The sequence below is a fragment of the Herpailurus yagouaroundi genome, unplaced genomic scaffold (assembly GCF_014898765.1).
Source record: "Herpailurus yagouaroundi ecotype Mexico unplaced genomic scaffold, PumYag 29, whole genome shotgun sequence".
Lineage (NCBI taxonomy): Eukaryota > Metazoa > Chordata > Mammalia > Carnivora > Felidae > Herpailurus > Herpailurus yagouaroundi.
Window position 1 is genome coordinate 10,970,648 of NW_024412377.1, and position 21,039 is coordinate 10,991,686.

Sequence of the window (21,039 nt, forward strand, 5' to 3'; positions counted from 1 at the left end):
AAGTAACTAAATGCCTGATTATCAGGTTTAAATATCAGGAGTTTGCTTTTCTCACAAATCAAGAAGTTGCAAAGTGTAGAGAGTTGTAGCCATACAGCCATGTTGGGGTTGGGTCTGCTTCTCCCGGGTTTGTGCCGCAGTTCCTGCACCTGCACCCTGGTGTCCACCATAGTCCGGGATGGCGGTGCCTGTCGCTTTTATCAGGAAAACATTAATTTCAGAAGGTCCCCTACCCCAGCACACCTCACCTCCTTTCCCCTTGAGCGGGAGTGGGGTGTAGGCCCGTGCTCTGGCTGCGTGGGAGGGTGCAAGAAGGCAGACGTGGCTTTTTAGCCTCCACAGTAGCGGCCACGCTCTGCCAGCAAGGGCTCGGGCTGACAGACGACTTTTGGGAAGGCAGTTTACAGTGTCTTTCACATTTATTAAACTGTATGGATTTGAACTCGACACTGGCTTCTTTAGCTGAAGTGCTGGTCAGAAGACTGTGAGAGGTCATCTGTGCGTCTGCTCATAGAACCCCCACAGCTCTGCAGTCCTCCAGCGCTTGCTTAAGCAAACGTACCCTGAAATACACAAGGAAGTGCTTCGCTCATGACTCAGACTTTAATTAGTGGAAAGCATGCTGGGCAGTGAAATACCTTTTTCAAGATGTGGAGAAAGAACACAGGACTTTTAGCCACTAGGAAGGCGTATGGGAAAGAAGCAAGTGGTTGCCTGATGTTAAAGGAAAAATATTGATTGGGGTCATTTTTTGTGGTGGGCGGAGACTGCATTCATAGGGATCTGTACTGACGCTGTTAAGAAGGAAATGGTATAATCGAGAAACTGTCTCTGTTGAGGAGTGAAGTCCGTAAACGTGAGATAGAGTCCCAGCTTGCCCAGGGTTTTGGCAAGGTAGCTAGAATGTTGCACAAGACCCTAATTAGTAGTGATCTTGACTCTAGAAACCTTTCAAATATGAAGCAGAAGAAGAAACTGAATGGTCTATAAAGAGAAAAAAGTCTTTGTGGCCTCACGTGAAAGCTGTGAATAGGGGCTTCGGGTTCCAGTAGTCCGATTTTTCAGCTCCCTAACCTATGCATTTAACTGGCTTTATGATAAAGGGGAAACAAAAGCCCACACACAAAAACAGGTTTAAAAAAAAAACAACGCAGGACCCCACCCCCCTTCTGCAGAAAACAGCACTGTGCTCACCTCTGGTTCCTGTCTTTGTCCAGGGTGTGGTGTATTATTCACTGGACGTTTTTGTAGGTGGGAAGATGAGCCACATGGTCTCCCGCACATATGTCACCTGCAATCATCACGTGTTCTACTGCAAGAATTAAAGTGGCAGTGGGCTCTCAGAAAGTTCCATTAAGCTGACATGAATAGATGTGAAACAGGACAACCTATGTGGTGAATGGCAGAGGGTCTGAAGCATAGTAACACACAGGGAAGGTCCCTTTCGTGAACGCAAGCCTGGGGTGTTCTGTTTGGATAAAATGAGTGACTGTAAGTTATGGATTTGAAGGAAACTGGACTAGGTGAATACATTATTGAACACAATATTGTGGAATCCTGTGTAAACATGACAGTGCTTGAGGTCTCTGTGTGTATCCAGTAGCCAGAGAAGAAGCCAAATACAAGTTAGCGTCAGAGCGGCCTGGGGAAGAAAGGGCCCAGCATCTCTGATGGACCTTGGCTGAGGCCTGGCCAGGCAACTGAAATGTGGAGGTGGGGCAGTAGGACCTCTGCAGAGACTTTCTTTACTCTCAGGTAAAGACGTGTTGTGGATCTTCCCCCTTTACTGGACAAAAGTAAGATCTTTGAAATTCTGATGTGTGAGGGAAGCCCACGTCTACCAAGTAGTTTTCCTCTTTGCGGAAGAGAAATGGGTTCAACTTTGTTCTTCTTCTTCTTTTTTTTTTTTTTTTTTAATGCTTTGCCTTCCAGTTATGCTTAAGCTGTTTTCATAAGCTCAGTTGGGAGAGGACCAGAAACTTGGACATCATGAATTAGGTTTCCATTCCAACGTAGCCACCTCTTTGACCCCCATCCAGACTTACCAGTAGGAAACTAAATCTGATTAGGGAGTTAGGGAGGCACAGAGCTCAAATATGTGACCCCCATGGTTAATGGCTTTACCAAAGGAAGCAGCCTTCCCCGTAAGGATTACGCTCCAGCGAGGGAGACGTGTGCCCGGAACTGCCCAGCCACACTCCTCTGTGGTCCCGGTGGGTGTTCTCATGTTGGTGTCTGCCTGTGGTTTTATAGATGTAAGTCTTGAGGTGCAAACTGGGTGAGGAGAACATTGCATAGATGGCACGCCTCCTGAAGATGTCTCAGCCATTCATCTCATAGTCTCATGTCGCAATTAGAATCTCAGTTTGCAGACACGGAGACAGGACCACAAGACCAGCAGTCTTACTGGTAGATGGTGTTTAGGGGCTCCAGCCTTCACTTCTTTTGGTCATGTGGCATATCCACTGAATTGTCCCTTCACACTGAGAAGCTTTCATAGCAAATGTTATTAGACTTAACAGTTTTGTAGAACAAAGAAAGTGACTTGATTTTGCTACACCTTAGTGCCCTAAGACGCTATTTAAAAAAAATGCTCTAGGGGGTGCCTGGGTGGCTCAGTCAGTTAAGCGTCCTACTCTCGACTTCGGCTGAGGTCATGTTCTTGCGATTCATTAGATCGAGCCCTGTGTCAGGCTCTGTGCTAGGCCTGGAGGCTGCTGGCATTCTCTCTCTCCCTGTCTCTTTGCCCTTTACCCTGCTCGCTCATGCTCTATCTCAAATAAAAAAATACATTAAAAATTAAACAGATGATCTCGGGTGTGAGGGTGATCCGGCTGCGACATCTGTCACCCCACTGATCCCCAGGGTTGGCCTGGCTGGCTCGGCGGGTGTGCGCTTCCTCCCTGTCCCACGTGCATTTCTCCCGGAGATGCACGCTGCGTTGTCAAAGAGGGTGACTGTTCCCGATAGAGGAGGCTGTTGTTTGGTCAGGGGCATACCTGTAGCTGTGCTCTCCTGCTGGGACCCCATATTTTAAGAGAATCCTAGCAAGTTTCCTGTCTGGCAGGTCAGTCACCCAATTTTATTTTTTAATTTTTTTTAATGTTTTATTTTATATTTGAGAGAGAGAAGCAGAGAGAGGGAGCAGGGGAGGTGCAGAGAGAGAGACAGAATCAGAAGCAGGCTCCAGGCTTTCAGTGCAGAGCCCAATGCGGGGCTCGAACCCGTGAGCAGTGAGATTGTGACCTGAGCTGCAGTTGGACGCCCAAGCGACTGAGCCATGCAGGCGCAGCCACTTTTTTTTTTTAATTTTTTTTTATGTTTTCGTCACCCAATTTTAAATAGTCACCCTCTGCATTCCCTGGGAAGTAGAAAGATGCCAAGGAATTAGAATAAAAGAGGTGAAACCCAGGGAAATGTGTCCATGACTATTTGGCTTAATTGAATTAGCGTCTTTAATTAAGGGCCTTCTGCTGCCTGCCTTTGACACTGAACTGTGATGGATGCTGATAGGCTCTCCCTAGGACGTCTGGCAGTGATTTCTCTGCTGTTGATGATTCCTGGGGCGGTGGGAGTGGCCGTGGAGAAAATTGAGGAGAGGCTGGAATGGTAGTCCTCAGGACTGCAGCCAAGACTCTTTCCTTCTTGTTTACGTGCAAAGTGGAAAAGACCTGAGTGAGTCTGCCTCTTTCCTCAGCCTTCCCTCAGGCTCAGTGGGCACAGCTGGGGAGCTTGGGTGGCCTTCATTTGGTCTTTTCATTTCTGTGTGTATTTGCTTTGGAAAAGGTAGAAAAATGGGCCTGCTGCTCTTCCTCTGTCTAGGTAAATAATTCCAGATACTTGGGCTTCCGATAGCATCTTAATGTTGGAGGGGAGCGCGAAGGCTGGACTACAGCTCCTGGAGGAGGCGTGTGCCGCCATCTTGAAGCTGAGGCTGAGGCGCACCAGGCCTCTATCCTTACACAGCCCACGGCACCGGGCGGTTGTTACGATCCCTGATTCGGAGGAGGGCTGGGGAATTAAGCAGGAGGCCCAGAGCAGATGCAGGGAAGAGTTGCTCTGGGCTTGCTGTTAGCTGTAGGCCTCGGGGTCCCCTGGAGATGTCATTCCAAATGCAGGTTCCTGGGCCGAGCCCCACTCTGGCCAGAAGGAGAGCTCCAGGGCAGAGTCCGGGAACCGTGTGAGGCTCCCGGTAGTGCCATTTGAGATGGATGTTCCACCATGCCACATTCTTAGACTGTTTCTCAATTACCTTGATTTCAAAACCATGTTGAAAAAATAGCTACATCTCCGTATAAATTGCCATTGATAGAAATAATCTTTTTTTTTTTTTTTTTTTACTCCTCAAGTACATGAGCAACGTGGACTCGTGGTGTAAAGCCTGTGGAGAGGTGGACCTTCCCTCGGAGCTGCATGACCTGGAGGACGCCATTCACCACCATCAGGGGGTATACGAGCACATCACTCTTGCTTATTCTGAGGTGAGCGGGCTCTTCCACTTCCAACTGCAGAGTGACAGTTTCATGTCCCAGCACCAAAAGCTGGGAAAAAACCCCGAAGCTTGGTCGAGCCTAGAAAAAGCTCGTAGGTCTCGTGTTAAACTGCAGTCTCGCCGGGACCTTTGACCTGTGTGTGCTGGGGGGGGGCCCTGTGAAGCAGGGTGGTCGGCAGCGAGCGCACTTCTTGGGCCCGCGGCGTGTGCGGGTCTCCCGGAGGTGCTTGTGTTTCCACGTGCCGGAGAAAGCGTGATTCCAGCTCTCTGGTCTGCACGTACTTAGCAAATAGAGGTTTCCATGTGCTATTAATTTAATTTTCCTGTATGAACCTTCTAGAAAGGAGTGAAACCTGATACCGATGCACGTTCTGGATCAAAAAGCACACCCTGAAGCTACTGGCTGTTTTCGAAATCTAAGCATAGCATTCTCTTTATTATTTTAAGGTCCATTATTTATGTACTATCTCCCCGTCTTTATTTTCTGCCCCCTTCATCTGGGCCAGGTTTTTTTGTGAGGACTTTATGTAATCATTTACTTAATGTTCACAACTCTGGGTCATGCGTCCTTATTGGCCGTGCTGTTACTGACGAGGATGCTGAGGCCCAGAGATCAGGTGACTTGTGCCAGGTCAGCAGCTGTAGGGGGCAGAGCAGCTCCTTGTCGCGGCCACTGCTCTGCTGCCCCTGTGTTGTCTCACGTGGGAGGCGCTGTAAATGTGGAGAGCTTGAGGTGCGGCGCCCTCTTGGGCGAGCCGTGGTCTTCGGGCCTGTCACACCAGTCTGCCTTTCCTACACTGGATGAATTCCTGGAGGGAACTGGGGTTGCGTGCCTGCGTTCAGCAAGCTTTGCCCGTCTTCTTCATCATGAGCATCTACGTCACACGTGCTGAGATGAAGGATCCCCGGGACACTGGAGTCAGCCAGGCTGCAGAGTCCCCGGCGGGATGGGGTGGGGGGGGGGGGCAGGGCACAGGGTGGACACCTCTTCCTGGATCAGAACTCCACCACCTTGTCACAGTCCTAGGGAAGAAAGGGGCCATTCACTTTTCGGCGCGGCACTCCCTGCTTCACCCCGCAGGTGCTACTGTCCTGTCCTTGGGCCGTTCTCCTGAGCCCTTAGTGTCCTTGGGTGCATTGAACAGACGCGCCATGCCTGTGTTACTTACCTCAGGATGTTGTGGAGGTTGAGATCTACACATTTGTTTCTCTACCTTTTTGTCCAACGAGATCCCCCGCCACCTTTCTTTTAGCACTATTTTATTTTGTCCATTGAGTTTTGAAAAAGTCAATTCTGTATTCTTAATTTTGCACCCAGTGCATTTGAGCTAATATGGTTATCTAATTTATTAGCAGCTATATAAATACTAGCAGTAGCCTTTTTAATAGTAAAAGTGAAAATTGAACAAATCTAATTTTTTCATCACACGGGTTCATGAGGATTCTGTGAGTTCCAGAAAACATTAACTTCTTTCTCCCTGGTGTACCGTCTCTAGGCATTGTCTGATTTCCACCTGTAACACAGAAAGTGGGCGGCTCTGTTGCCGCCGTGTGACTGGGCCTTCGCTCATCTGCTTGCTCATGACTTTCTCAGGAGCTGCTTTCTGACTGCTGTGGTAGCTTCCAGAGCCGCGGGGGGCAGGGCGAATAGCTCGCTCACCAGGCGATCGGCTGCAGTGGGACTACAGCCCTTGCCTACACGACTTCCCTCAGAGTCGGCCTGACCTGACTGCTGTCTTGCTCTCGCCTCGCTGGCCGTTCAGCCTGCCTGTTGCCTTGGCACTTCCAGCAAAGTACATAATTCTCTCACCACTTCCATCTATAAAAATTGGGCATTTTGACATGGGGACTTATGTTTGCCTATTGGTGCAGTTTTATTAGGTTTTATGTTGGTACTAAAAGTTTTAAAAAGTTGGATGGCAAGTTTTAAATAGTTAAAAAGATTGAGGGCTTAAACCACAATTTTTAGCATAAAAGCCTGTGTGCAACTACGCTGTAAACTCAAGGAAACAGTAACTTCACAGTGAAATCAACACAAAAGACTTTCAATAGAATAGAATAAACTTTTATTTTTGCCTTCTTAATTAAAGTCTGAAATGGTTTCAGGCTACAGAAAAGTGTTAGAATCCTATAAAGAGCTCCCACATTCCTTTAACCCAGATTTCCTAGTTTTTAACATTTGACCACATTTGCTGTGTAGCCCCCTGCCCCCGCCTCTCTGTGCAGACAGTAAATCAGCTGTGATACAAGACACCGTCCTACCCACAGACCTGTTGGTATTTCCCACGTTCCCACTACCTCTGGTCCAGGACGCTGTGCAGCAACACAAGTTACGTTTAGTGAACACCTCTCATTGGTTTCCATCAGTCTCAGTGGAACTTTCTTTAGTCTTGGTGACAGTGTTAGAGAATGTGGCCCCTTCGTTCTCTAGGATGAGCCTCAACCTCTTGCCCATCCTTCTAGTTTTCCTCCTGTGCTGACAAAAGCCGAGTGTCACGGCAGGGTCACAGGATGCTGACCCCTCCTGCTGTTGGTGATGTTAACCTTGACCACTCGGTGAAGTTGGTGTCTGCAAGGTTTCTCCAGTGAAAAGTCAGGATTAAAAAATACTTTGTTTTTGAGAAGCATATTGTGGGAGACACACATCTGTGTTTCTCATGAGACTTTTCATGGCCTTGTCATCTGCTGGTGACTCTTGCCCCTGTCACCTCCCACTGTGATGGTTGTCTGGTGGCCGGTATTCCTTCTGTATTTATTAGGTGATCTACTGTGAGAAAGAACTTTCTTTCTTCCCTATGTGTCTATTTATTATTCCAGTATGAATTTGTGATATTTTATATTCAGCAGGTTATAATCTGATACTCTATTTTGATGCTTAAATTGTCCACATTTAGCCAGCAGGGGCTCCTTTATATGTGTGATGTTTTTGTTTTTGTTTTAATTTATTTTATTTTATCTTATTTTATTTTATTTATTGTTATTATTTTTTTTTTTTTTTTATGTTATTATCTGAGCACTCCCTTACTTTCTGGTGTAATGTTCCCAGGCTCCTTTTGTACTTTCCCGCCTCATCCCGGGATCCGCCATCCCACTGAGGAGTGCCAGTTACTTGTGTGGTGTGGTATTTAGAAACCAAGATGGGGGCACTCAAGAGTGCTTGCTTGCTTGTGGGGTGTCCGTGCTTCGAGGCCCTCCCTTTGCAGCTGTGGACCCATCCCCCCGTGCTTGCTCCCACGGTCCACACACCCCTCAAACTGTTGGTCTGTTGCCCTGGGCCTGTGTCCGTTTTAAAGGCCCATGTGTTCGTACCGGTGCTTCTCTTTCTAATCCAACCCATCAGGCTTCTTTCTAGCCTGTTCCTTTCTGTGTTTGTAAACTCCTTCTCAGACAAGATACCTGGCTCCTGTTGCCCTCAGATCTATTAACTTTTTGTTCAGTTAGTGTATTTTCTCAGTCTGCTCAGTCTCCCAGCCAGTTTGTCTGGCTTCTCTGTGTGCTTCTCCCCCTCCCACCCAGAAAGCCTGGCAGGGGACCCCTGCATCGGTGTGCCCAGCCTGCACTGCCTCAGACCCTGGGCACCATTTTCTCCATGGCTGGAGGGGAGGGGAGGGGGGGAGGGGAGGAGGGGGGAGGAGAGGTGAGAAGGGGGGAGGGAGGGAGGGGAGGAGAAGGAAGATGGGAAGGGAATGAATGCCTTTTTTTTTTTTTACCATAATTTATGGTCAAATTGGTTTCCATACAACACCCAGTGCTCATCCCAACAAATGCCCTCCTCAGTGCCCATCACCGACTTTCCCCTCCCTTCCACCCCCATCAATCTTCAGTTTGTTCTCAGTATTTAAGAGTCTCTTATGGTTTGCTTCTCTCTCTCTCTTTCTGTAACTTTTTACCCCCTTCCCCTCCCCCATGGTTTTCCGTTAAGTTTCTCAAGATCCACATATGACTGAAACTATGGTATCTGTCTTTCTCTGACTGACTTATTTCACTTAGCATTATTTTGGGAGCAAGCAGAAGCGAGGGAGGGGCAGAGAGAGAGGGAGAGAGAAAACCCCAAGCAGGCTCCGCATTGTCAGTGCACAGCCCGATGCAGGGCTCAGAACCACAGATAATGAGAACATGACCTGAGCTGAAGCCGGTCACTCAACTGACTGAGCTACCTAGGTGCCCCAGGAAGGGATGCTTTTGATTTTTTTTTTTTTTAAGTTTATTTATCTTGAGAGAGAGAGTGGAGGAGGGGGGGGGGGGGGCAGGGCAGAGAGAGAGAGAGAGAGAGGGAGAGAATCCGAAGCAAGCTCCACCCTTTAAGCGCTGGGCCTGATGTGGAGCTCGAACTCATGAACTGTGAGACTATGACCTGAACTGAAACCAAGAGTCGGATGCTTAACCAGCTGAGCCACCCAGGCTCCCCAGAATGCTTTTGATTCTAAAGGGATTCTTCCTTTCCTAAATGAGTGGTTTTCTAACTCAAGTGTGCTGGTTGAAGTACAGCTTCTCATACCCCACCTCTAGAGAGTGTGAATCTCCATCCATATTTAATGGCTTTCCTTACCGATCCGGTGACTCTGATGCAGAGGCTTCACCAACCACACGCCGGGAGCCGGCCCTTGCCCTGTTTAAAGAGTTGCGGGTCCGCCCAGCAGGCACTCCTCCTGGGGATGTAAGTGAACTCCCGCCTTGGTGCCGGGTCCTTGAGGAGTTGGGGACGTGAGAATAGGACTCCTCCTTTGTCTCTTCCTTTCACTTTCCCTCCTCCCTCACATAGTCTTTTTTTCAAACAGTGTCCGCAGCTTTTACTCTCTGATGTCACAAGCTTGCTGCGGGAAATCTTCCCAGCACTTTTTTTTCCAAGACACGAACACCCTGCTTTTCAGTGTGTTAATGAGACCTGTCCCGTGGCATTTCTGTTTGTGATTTCGCAGGAGCAGCGTGCATGTGCCTCATGAACATGCGCTGGTTTCAGCTTGCCGGGTTCGGGGCGAATCTTGTGTGTGGTAGTTGATCACAGCAGAGTGAAGCAATCTAAACATCTGGGGTACGCTGGAGTTTTAGAAACAGCATATACAATCCTCATTTTTCACATCTCGTGTTTAAGCAAGTAAACTCATCAACCACTTTCCCCACAAACTAAAATCATACAGATGACTTTTATCTCCGCATGCCCGTGCCATCACGCAAACCTAAACACTGTTTGAGTTGTGACATAAGAGTGTGGAGTGAGTGCCCGTGCACGTGTGGAAGGTCTTTGCCGCAGCCGTGGGCAGGGATTCCTCGGGCAGGAGGAAGGGAAACGGCCCGTGGGCTTTGCGCCGATCAGCTGTGACTTCAGGATTTCGCTTCCGCATCAGCGTCCCAGGTTAGCAGATGTGCTGGCTTCAGCGGGGCCTCCTGGAAATGACTGGTTTGCTGCCTGTGAAGCTGGTCGACCTCCTTTTTTAAGGCACCATATACATGGGTGACGGCATGATTCGTGTTAACAGCGTGTGAGAAAACACAGAACAGCCCGATGAGTCACCTTGATAGTAAACGTACTGAAACCCCGCGTCTGTGCCGCGTGTGGAAGCACGGCGATCTTGCTGTGTGGAAACTTCGGGGAGGGGGTTGTCGCAAAGCCTCGTTAGGGTATCGCGGCACCGCTGTTGGTACGCAGGGTGGTGGAGTCAGCGCTTGGCACCACGTCAGAGGTGACAGACCTCACGGCAGTCCCTGCTGATCCCCCAGACTTGAAGCCTTGCAAGGGCTTGAAACAGAGGAGTGGAAACTGTTAGGCTCGAGGAGAAGCTGCGGGACGTCCGTGTTCTGTGCACAGATCTGACTCCACTAGCTGGGCTGCTCCAGTGGTTTCCTGTTTTTAGCTTTCTTTTTAACGTTTATTTATTTATTTTGAGAGCGAGAGAGCTCATGAGAGCGAGCTGGAGAGGGGCAGAGAGAGAGAATCCCAAGCAGGCTTCGAGCTGTCAGCACGGAGCCCAGTGCAGCTGGAACCCCCGAACTGTGAGATCGTGGCCTGAGCCCAAGTCAAGAGTCGGACGCTTAACAGACTGAGCCACCCAGGCGCCCCTCCTGTTTTCATCTTATTTTGGTGTTTCCTTCCTGATAATCCCATGTAGACATATCACAGAATCAAACATGGTTAGAATGACCTAGTTTTGAGTAAGAAACCTAAAAGTTGAAAGAACTAGAAACCTGCTTTTAGAGGAATATCCTAAAAACTTTGTCTGGAGAAGGACCAGCGTCAGAGGGGAGCCAAGTAATCTGAAGGCAAGAATGTTGCCCTTTATCAGGTGGCCTTCCTGACCCCTGGGAAAATGCCACTGCCAGTACAGGACCTTCAGAAAGCCATTGGCCTCTGTTCTTGGTAGTGTAGCCATCCTAAGACAGGTGTAACCTCCTTACTTAGAAAGGAAGTGTTCCTGTTTGCTCGAGGGACATCAGCCACAGCTACATGACACGCTGACCCATGGTCGCTCTTTCATGTTTCATCAGAACTTTGATTTCAGAACCATTTCTGCCAGAGTTGGAGAGGAAAGTGGTGGCTGTGAAGCTGTTCCCAGGCTTAGCATGGAGGTGTGCTCCGGGCTGGCCACGGCAGGCCAGGCCCTGCAAAGCCAATCAAAACAACTCGTGTTGCTTTGAGTTGATGCAAATGGTGCAGCTTGTTTCATGAAAGTTTTGAAGAAGGACCTCCCCTTCTTTGTGACCTGCTAAGTGTAGTCCTTTCTGATCATGCCTTTATATATTGTGTATTTTGCTTAATTGGGTTATTCCTGGGGAACAGCACTTCCTAGCACTTCTTTCTAGATCTACAATCCCACATTTGGACCTATTGACATATTGTAGGTCATAGGTGGTCTTTGAGTGGTGGTGGTTTTTGCAGCCATAAGCAATAATCAGTAGGTACTGTTCCCTTTCCTTAGATCAGAACAGTATTCTTACTTTGGGCACGTGAAGATTCCGCTGGTGACCCTTTGCTCTAATCTGATTCATGGGAAATCAGAGCTCCAAGTATCAGAGATAAGAATAGGCTGGTCTCTGTGAGGTTTAGTGGAAACTTTTTAAGGGTGGCACACAGAAATCCAGATCTTACCAGTCTTAGAAATCTAATGTGTAGTTTGATTAAAAGTAAATATCCAAGAACCAGACCATTATTCTAGATTTTAAACAGTTAAGCCTTTTCATTTTTCTTAACTCATTTAGTTATTAAAGCATATTAGTTCATACACTTAAGGCACATTACTATATCTTCTGCTACCTGTCAAATCCCTGAGTGCTGTATTCCAAGAAAAAGAGCAGAACCTGAAAAAAAATGAGCCAGTTTGATTTGTTCAAAAATCTACAGGAGAGAAATCCTGCGTTTTGATAATAAAGGTTGATTTTCTTTTTTGTAGGTGTTGTCCCTTTGTGGGATGGGGTTTGCGTGAAAGCTAGAAAACCCTTTTTAAACCAAACCTATAGCACATTGACTCACCTGGTTCTGTGGTAGGAAGTCTGGAACTGTACGACATACCATGAATGTAGTTGCTTGTTTCAGTCCTTAAACCATGTAGGAATTTTTGGGCAGCAATATAGTCTTCAGGGTGTTGTTACTTCTCTTCTGGTTATTCTGTATCACTTACAAGCCTTTATTTCATGCAGTAGAATAGCAGCTTCATAAAATTCTGGCGTATTTTTCCCTACGTAATACTACCGTACTCATAAAGACAGACAGTTTGCCAGAAGTCACTGAAATAGAGATGGAGTCCTTTATGTGCTTGAATAATGTCTTTTAAATTGAAAAATGAATAAACGCTCCACTGAAATGAAATAGAATTGTCTCTGGAAGGTGTGTCGGAGGAATGCTACGTAGAGCTTGTGTTGGACTGGAGCGCTCTCTGGTCTTGGTGGGGATAAGAGGTGTTTTCTTGCCTAGAAGCTTTCTGCCGCTTCTGTCTCCACCACTGGCTGTGCCAGCAGTGGCCCTGACGCGGACACTTTAATCCCTGCTTAGGGATTCCCAGAAGGCGGAGTTTTGCATAATAAGTAGTCTTCTGTTAAGGTATTTGTGTGTTCCCGTTTTGGGTATGTACTCCTCTGTCTCCCACTACCCCTCCATCCTGAGGAAGCCCAGTAATACCTGCTCTGGAGCTCTGGTAAACATCGCAAAGACACCTGAGGAAACACTGATTCTTTGGAATATTCTTGCTCAGATGATTTATTTATTCACAGTAGTGGAATATTAATGGTGTCACATGAATGCCTGTGGACACTTGGTGAAGGCTGAGAATCCATTTGTCATTTTGTATTTCTAGTGTATGATCCAGAACAACAGCTTAAGATAAGAAGTTTGCTTTCTGCCCCTGTAGAAGTCCCAGGGCTGGCATTCCAAGGCTGGTGCAGTAGCTCTGTTGGTACGAGATCTCTGGATCCTTTTGTCTTTTTCTTTTGCCTCTCTTAGCAGGTGGGCTGCTGTCCTTAAGCCTCCCTCAAGGTTAGTAATAGGTGCTGCAGCTCCAGCCATCTCCACCAAGTTCTTGGCAGCAGGGAGGAAAAAGAGGCAAAGAAGAATGAGCACATTCCACCTCCTAAATATCTTTCTTTCCTCGAAGCCCCCTCAATGGTTTTTACTTCTGTATATTAGCCACTCCTATTTGTAGGCAAGGCTGGGAAGTGCAGTGTCATAGCTGGGGTTTGGCCATTCCTGACTATTGGGGATTGGCTGTCAAGGAGGGGCCATTGGACTTCGAGGAGGCAGCTATCAGTTTCTGCCATGCCTCTGATCTAGATCTTTCTAAAACATGTCATACCAGATCATATGCTCTGTATGTTTCTTGACTTATGTTAATTATAAGGGGTAAAACTTAGAGGAAATACGTATAAGGAATTCTTGCTGGCCTCTGTAGAATGTGAAATGTGACTTTTGAGGTACTGATTTTCAGTCCTAAGAGAAGCTGCACTCCCAAAGATTAGCAAAACATCTTCTGATGCCAGCTGGAATAAAATGTGTGAATAATCTGTCTTCAAATAAGATTTATGTGTGTGTGTTATATAAATCACATATATGCTACAATATCAATTAGAGACAAAGGTAATTTGTAATAAAATGTCTTTTAGTCTATAAATGCCTAAGTATATGCACAATAGAAGAAGAAATTAGATATTCAGATTGTTATCTATGCTGGCCATAGATAAAAAACTGTTGTGAATATAGCAAATGCAGACTGGACACATGTTATACTGGTAACTACAATATTGGCATTATCGCGCTATAACTTTGGAATGGTAAGCGGCTTTTATAAAGTTCCAAAGAAAACCAAGCACTGCCTATTAACGAGATTTGTTTTGATTAACATGGTAATTGCATTCCTGGAAAAATCAGTGTATGTTAGAGTGGTCCAAAAAAGAAGGAGAAGGAGGAGGAGGGGGAGGGAGGGAGAGGAGGAGGAGGAGGAAGAGGAGAAGAAAGAAGAAAGAAGAAGGAGGAGAAGAAAGAACCTTCATGAGTATATGTTAAATGGAGCCTAGCCCCGATAATGAGTGGGACAGGTCTTCATTTAGAGGTGACATCCTGCCTCTTTGGATCCTTCACAGTGAGTCCCTTCCTCAGAATCCATCATGGTGCCTCCCTCTCCAAAGTCATTGTATCAAAAATGTCCATGCAAATTTTAGTGACTCCTGGGGCTGGGGACAAAGGCCTGTTTTTAGAAGACTTACATTACCAGTTTTTGTTTTTACATGTGCCTGATACTAAGTGGTTTAGTTGGTTCTTTTTTACCTGTCATCTTTGGTTATGTCTCGTTGACTGGTTTCTGCTGAAGTTTTGCTATCTTGATACGTTAGATCAGTTTCACTCTATGAAGGCTGACAACCGGCCTTCATGAGGAATAGTCAGCACCTCCAACCGAGGTCTCAAAATCAGGTCTTAGAAATCAAACACGTTTCCATTCCAGCACAACTTGTAAGCGGATGAAAGGAAATTCATAGGCCTCATGCTGGCCACCATGTTCTGGGTGGCCAGGAGCTTCCTGTGTGGGTCTGTCCCATCTACCTCCTCCTTTGAACCCTGCTTGTATCTGTTAACAAAGCTCTGGTCTGCTGCTTCTCCTAGTAGAAACCATTGAGGCTTTCAGATTCAGAAGTATCTGAGCAGAGAGACCATGCTGATGAGGACTTACGTGAAAAACCCCCTGAAGCACAGCCTTGTTACTTCGTGTGCCGCGTGTCCTTCTTACTGTCTGATCTCATATTTTTTCTACCACATCTGACATAGTCATTCATAAGTCTTAAGAACCACTTAAATTTGAAAAATACATAGTGCTTTTCTTTCCACATTCCACTTTTATCTTTGCTTATTTCCTTGGTTTGTCTGAATGCTTTCACTTAATTGTAATTTGGTAGTTAGCTGCCATAATATAGAAATAACATTGAAATCCCTTTTAAAAATAGTATTTTAATTAAAATATCTTTTAAGCTCATGAATCAAATAAAAACAGCATTTTAAAAGTTTTATTCTGGGGGCGCCTGGGTGGCTCAGTCGGTTGGGCGTCTGACTTCGGCTCAGGTCATGATCTCGCGGTCCGTGAGTTCGAGCCCCACGTCGGGCTCTGTGCTGATAGCTCAGAGCCTGGACCCTGTTTCAGATTCTGTGTCTCCCTCTCTCTCTGACCTTCCCCCATTCATGCTCTGTCTCAAAAATGAATAAACGTTAAAAAAAATAAAATAAAAGTTTTATTCTGTGAAGTAAAATTGCTATCCAGCTACGTCAGAAAGTTTAAGTACATATTTTTTGCCAAGGGCTAGATTATGGATAAATCTTTTTAACTGAAGTTTCAAGATTCTGTGTTAAAACTTTGCTCGACTGTGATTGTTTAATTCTAACATAACCTCTCAAGAGAAAATTACTAATTTAAAATTTTAATTTCGAGATAACCCAGCAATGCAATTTACATCAACTGACTTATACCATTTAAGGCAAAATAGTATGTTTATTCATCAAGAATGGCATCTCCTAGAATGTTGTATGGAAATGACCATTCTTTTATGTCAAGTCCGTGTTCTACCACGTTTGGTCCTGCAGCATCATCGTTGCAGGACTGATGGATTTACTTTAAATTTTATTTTGTTCTGTACAAAACATGCCAGTGAGTAACACGACGGTCTACCTTTGCGTGTTGAGTGTACGCGAGGGTGTCCGCACCCGCACCCGGGACGGGGCTGGGCTCGTGGCCTGGGGAAAGCCGCGAACCTTGGATAATCGCCCGTGTGTTTCGTGGGCAGGTGAGCCAGGACGGGAAGTCGCTCCTCGACAAGCTCCAGCGGCCGCTGACTCCCGGCAGCTCCGACTCCCTGACGGCCTCCGCCAACTACTCCAAGGCGGTGCACCACGTCCTCGACATCATCCACGAGGTGCTGCACCACCAGCGGCAGCTCGAAAACATCTGGCAGCACCGCAAGGTCCGGCTGCACCAGCGGCTGCAGCTCTGTGTCTTCCAGCAGGACGTGCAGCAGGTCAGTTTCAGGTCGTGCTCTTCCGCGTGGGGGGACACGTGGGGGAGTCCCTGCGAGTGCACGTCCTGCTGGGCGTGTCCGTGCTGACAGGGTGCCGAGCCGCTACAGACGGGAGGTGGAAGGAAAAGGGTGCACACGCGCGTGCGCACACGCGCACACCGCCGCTTTTCTCTCCACGAGCGGCCGTGGTTTTGAGAAGGCTCGCTCGGGCTTCTGCCAGCCACCGTCTGACGTCCGCAGAACGTGCGAGGTGGGGCGGGGCCTCGGCTGGAGACTCCCACGGGTGTTCTCGAAACAGGTCATTTCCAGTTCCTTTTATTTGTGAGAATAATGCCGGTGGCGCTTTACACCCGGATGCCGGCACGGTTGAGGATTTGTCCGCTCTCTGATGACCTAGGCAGAAAGCTAACGGTGCCTCTCTTCCCGCTTGGTAGATGGTGCGCTTCAGGGTACACAGTATGTGCTCAATAAATAGTTGTCTAGTTGAGGGAAAGTGGAGTTTTAGGACTGTTAATTTCTAAGCAGTTTTCACCTTTTTTGTTGTTATTGTTACAAAAATAACAGTAAGTCTAGTCCCCACACTGGTTGTGCCCTTGTTGTGTAGTAAAGAGGATCGTGCTGCTTCAGGGTTTTGAGAGTTAAAGCTGTGGTGGCATATAAAATATGATACGGCTTTAGAGATGAACAAGATAAACGCTGTGTCCTTGCCCTAAAACCGAGGGAAGCCAGGGTGTGGATGAGGTGTGGACACGGGGGTTGAGGACTTCGGAGGCACGCGAGGAAGCCTGTGGCATTCAGCAGAGTTGGTGTGATGCCACAGCGATGGGTCTGGAGCAAAACCTCCCTCTCTTCCCTGGGCCCCCGGGAGCGTTGCTCAGACACGTACAGGCTCAGATTTCACTCCTCCCAAGCGTCGTCCGAAGGCCAGTGGGCTGAGGTGGTGGAAAGTCGTGCTGTGTTCTCATGAACACGTAGATTCTCCATGTTTTATTGACCATCGTTCTTCATGTTATGTGAGTCTGGTGAGTTCAGAATACTTTCAATTGCTCTATAATTGAAAATTTTCACATACAACGCTTTGATTCCACTTATGGGTTTTGAGTTCCCTGAAGATTGCATATACCAAGTCTCAGAAACGATCACTTTGATGTTATTCATGCTTCTTGCCAGTGTTATTTTAATCAAAGAGGATAATTGCCAGGGAAAGAATTTAGAGCGAGGAGTGAATAGGGAGGAGTCAATGTCAGGGACTTCTTTGTGCGAACTGAGGTGCTGTGGTCAAAGCATAAATATTAGCTTCTCCTAATTGTTTAGAAACATTCACCTACCGTGAAATGTTAATAGTTTAAATGTAATCATTAAAGGATTTTCCCCACTCACCTCTCTGTCCCTTGGATCAGGTATTCGTTACCCATCCATGGACCAACATACCTTCCCTGAAGCAGCCCCAGGGGCTCTCCCTCCCGTGTCATCCCCAGCTCTGGTGGCTCCGTGGGGCACCAGGCACCTGAGAATAGGCCCCTGGACGGTTTATGGTGGGGGATTTGGGAGGCCCCTTTGGGAAGAGGCTGAGGAGTGTAGCCATCTGATTCGGCACCAGGTACCTGATGCCCTTGAATCTGAAAACAGCAAACATTAAATCTTCTATGTAGAAAGGTAATTATGATAATTATGAGACCAGTTCTTTAAGCTAGATTTTTTTTCTCCAGCGTCAGTAGATTGGGTTGGATGTCAGCAGGGGAAAGTGTTTTGCAATACACATAAGGCATATGTAGTCCTATTAGCATTCCATAGAAAATAGGTAATTGCTCTTTAAGGGAAACGTTCTTTTGATAAAATGATCTGGAATGGTCTGGACTTGTTATGCAAACAGGAAATTGCTGTGTAGGCTTGACTTGTGGAGCACGAAGTAGAGTTGATAAGATTAAGCAAAGCAAGCACTTTTACCTGGAAGGAGTTGTATGATGTCAGAACCAGAAATGTGTTTCTGAAATTCCAGCAGTTACAACACGTGGACATTGTTGCTATATTGAGCAAACAGTAGGAGAGGTAAGCTGAGAATAAATGGGAAAAAAATAGTAGTCCTTTAGAAGGCGTTGTCAGCAGAAGGTAAATGTGTAAAGATGAAAAACAAAATCCGTAAAAGCATAAGCCAGTTAGCTACCACAAGTGGTTTTTGCTTGGTTGTTTTGAGTGATGAAAAAGCATCTGTAAATACTGCTGAGAGATAAAAAGAGCAGCTAACTGCACAATAGGTGTGGAATGATGCTATCTTTTTATGGAAACAATCCTCTAAAACAACCCTTTGAAAGAGTTTGGAAAATATTTGAAACAGAAACCAGACTGTCAACAGCGTGTTCTCAAGGAAGGGCAGGGGGACAGTGGGCATGGGGAGTTTGGTCTTTAAAACATGAATAATTTTGGGTTAGTGGCCAGCTGTTTTTGTAATAAGCCAAGGGAATTGGGTAATGCCTGTATGGAAGGTGTTTCAGGTACCCAGGCGCCGAGGTGCGGGGAGGTGAAGCTACCGTAGCCTGGCCCCCACCACTTGTCCAGTCAGAGAATGGAGGAGAGGGCTAGGGTGAGGTCAGATGCACATGCTAGCTGCTGACAGGGAGAAACCTTTGTCATTATTAACCTAAAAATAAAAGAAGGGGCACCTAGGTGGCTCAGTCGGTCGAGCATCTGTCTCTTGATTTTGGCTCAGGTCACGATCCCAGGGTATCCAGCCTCACATCAGGCCCCACATCACTGAGTGGGGAGCCTGCTTAAGGTTCTCTTTCTCTCTCTCTCTCTCTCTCTCTCTCTTTCTCTCTCTCTCTCTCTTTCCTGCTGCCCCTGTCCCCCACTCACACTCTCTCAATCTCTCTCTCTCAAAATTAAATGAAAAATGAAATCAGTACTCGGCCACATTTCATGATGATCAAGTAACACATGTATTCTGTCGCCTCACGTTTCCCATTAGAGTGACCCTCAGGATGGTTGGTTGATGGATGGTTGTGTTACTGCTGACCAGTGTTCTTAAGGGTCGGGTACGCTTTAGTTTGCTCTAAACAAGGTCGTTTTTGCTGTGTTTGTTCAAATGGGATGTTGCTTGTGGAAGGATGTGGTGTGCTCTCACCCCCCTTGTCCTGCTCACTGTCACCCCGCCTGCCTTTTGGATTGGTGTCATTTAGCGACTCCAACAAGTTGGATGAGGTGAATGGGCCCAGAACTTTCCTGAAGCAGGCTGTCCTCCCCAGAGAGGCCCCGGAGGTGGAGACATCTCCTAAAAAACTGCCTGCTCCCGTCCACGTGGTCAGTAGCCCTTTCTGTGTGTTGTGTGAGCATTACCCCCTCTGAGTTATTTCTTGGAAGAACTCCCTGCAGGTTGATGTGGGGCCATTAGTGAATATTCTGAGAAAACGATGAAGCAAGTCTAGTCTCTTCTGGATTCTTGTCATCCACATTTCATTCTTCTTTTCAAAATCTCTTAATCTAACACGTGACACTCAGAGATACAGAGGTAACTGTTGGATGGGTTGAAGCTCCTTTTCTTGAGGAATCGTAGTCCAGTGAGAGCCGACCTTTTGGTAGCCTGATAGATCATATCATAGCATGCTCAGATTTAGTGTCGTGTGTCTGGTTATCGTCAGGTGTAATTTTGCTAAGGCGTAAATGTGAGTCCTGCCAACGAAAGTGTTAGCTGGAGTGGGGAGTAAATACAGCTAGCCACCCTCATGCATGTTATCTGCCTGCCTTGCACTTGCATTTTAAGGGTGAATGTCTATGCTTTAATGATTCGTGCAGATGTGGGGGTTCCAGGGAGCTTTGTCCATGTCTGTCTCAAACGTCAAGGGTCTGGCATAGAGGCAAGATGAAGAGTCCTGTAATAGAGATGCGAGTAACCGTTGCCTGGGTACCATGACAGTCTTCACGGGAGAGGTGGGGTTTGAGCTGATCCTTGAAGGATGGGTTAGAAAGTCCGTAGGCCGAGGGTTGGGCAGCGGGAACTGCAGTGAGATCAGAGATGTAGAAGGGCATGGCCTGTGCAGAGAGCAGCTGGGTGTGGGTGGAGTGGAGTGGTGTGGAGGTGTGAGAAGGGGCAGGTGCTGGAAAGGTGACCTCATGATGACAGCTTGGGACTTGTTTCTGTAAGCTGTGGGACGCCAGTGAAGGGATACAGTGGACCTTGGCTGACTGCTGTAAATTGATGCCAGGGCCTGAAGTGACTTGTGAGTGGCCGTGAGGCTTACGCGAGGGACACCTGTGTGTCTTTCCCCTCTTACTGCTCACAGCCGCCTGTTGAGCTAATGCTCTCCCCGCTTCACTGAGTTCACAGCAGGAAGGGCCCATGTGCTGTGCACTTGAACTTGATGCTGTGGGCAGTGGGGGGTGGATGACACGATCCTGCATGTGTTAGAAAGATCGGCCTGGTTGCAGTGTGGTGAGCAAGTTGGAGGGAGCGAGACTCCAGTTGAGGGACAGGGTAGGTCCTATTGTGGACATCCAAGCAAGTCACGGAGAACTCCTAGCGAGCAGAAGTGTAAAGTCCATGGGCCAGCGATCTACATTTTATTCACTGGTGTTTCCTAAGTGTCTGGGATACAGTTTGGTATTTGTTGAATGAGTGAATGAGTGGGCAGATGAAGAAACTTAAGGAATTACCCAGTTTTGCTAATTAAAGATTCTTTGGGGTTAAAAGTTTGTTCATTTATTCTGGAACGGGTGAGGATTGGCCTTATATTGGAACCAAGTGATCTAACCAGAAGATCTGCTTGAAGGAGCAGGAGCTTTGCTTGATAGTGAGAACTTGGGAGTGGCTGAGGAAGTACATGGGAATTCTGCTAATGTGGTGAGGTCTCCAGTAAAGATTTTGGCCACTTGAATGCAAAATGGGGATCTTGAATGCAGCAAGGTGGGGAAATCAGGACATGCCATAAAGACAAAGAAAGAGGTTTCAGGTCTGCAGAGAAGCTATTTTACTGGTTTGCCTTGGGTCTTTGGCTGCTATCCTTCTGCCAGTACAAGCCATCTTATTGTGAAGCTTGACTTAGGAGTTCTTGGTTGGCATCACCTACGGTGGA

The 21,039-nt window shown here is 47.1% G+C and overlaps 1 protein-coding gene across 2 annotated transcripts in view; it reads left to right on the forward strand.

Moving 5' to 3' along the window:
- TRIO (trio Rho guanine nucleotide exchange factor) overlaps positions 1-21,039 on the forward strand; it is a 234,913-nt gene that overhangs the window by 31,884 nt on the left and 181,990 nt on the right. For both annotated transcript variants that reach the window (XM_040494140.1, XM_040494134.1), the window contains exons 7-8: positions 4,350-4,481; positions 15,743-15,973. In XM_040494140.1, coding sequence (XP_040350074.1) covers positions 4,350-4,481; positions 15,743-15,973 — 363 coding nt within the window. The remainder of the gene's footprint in view (positions 1-4,349; positions 4,482-15,742; positions 15,974-21,039) is intronic.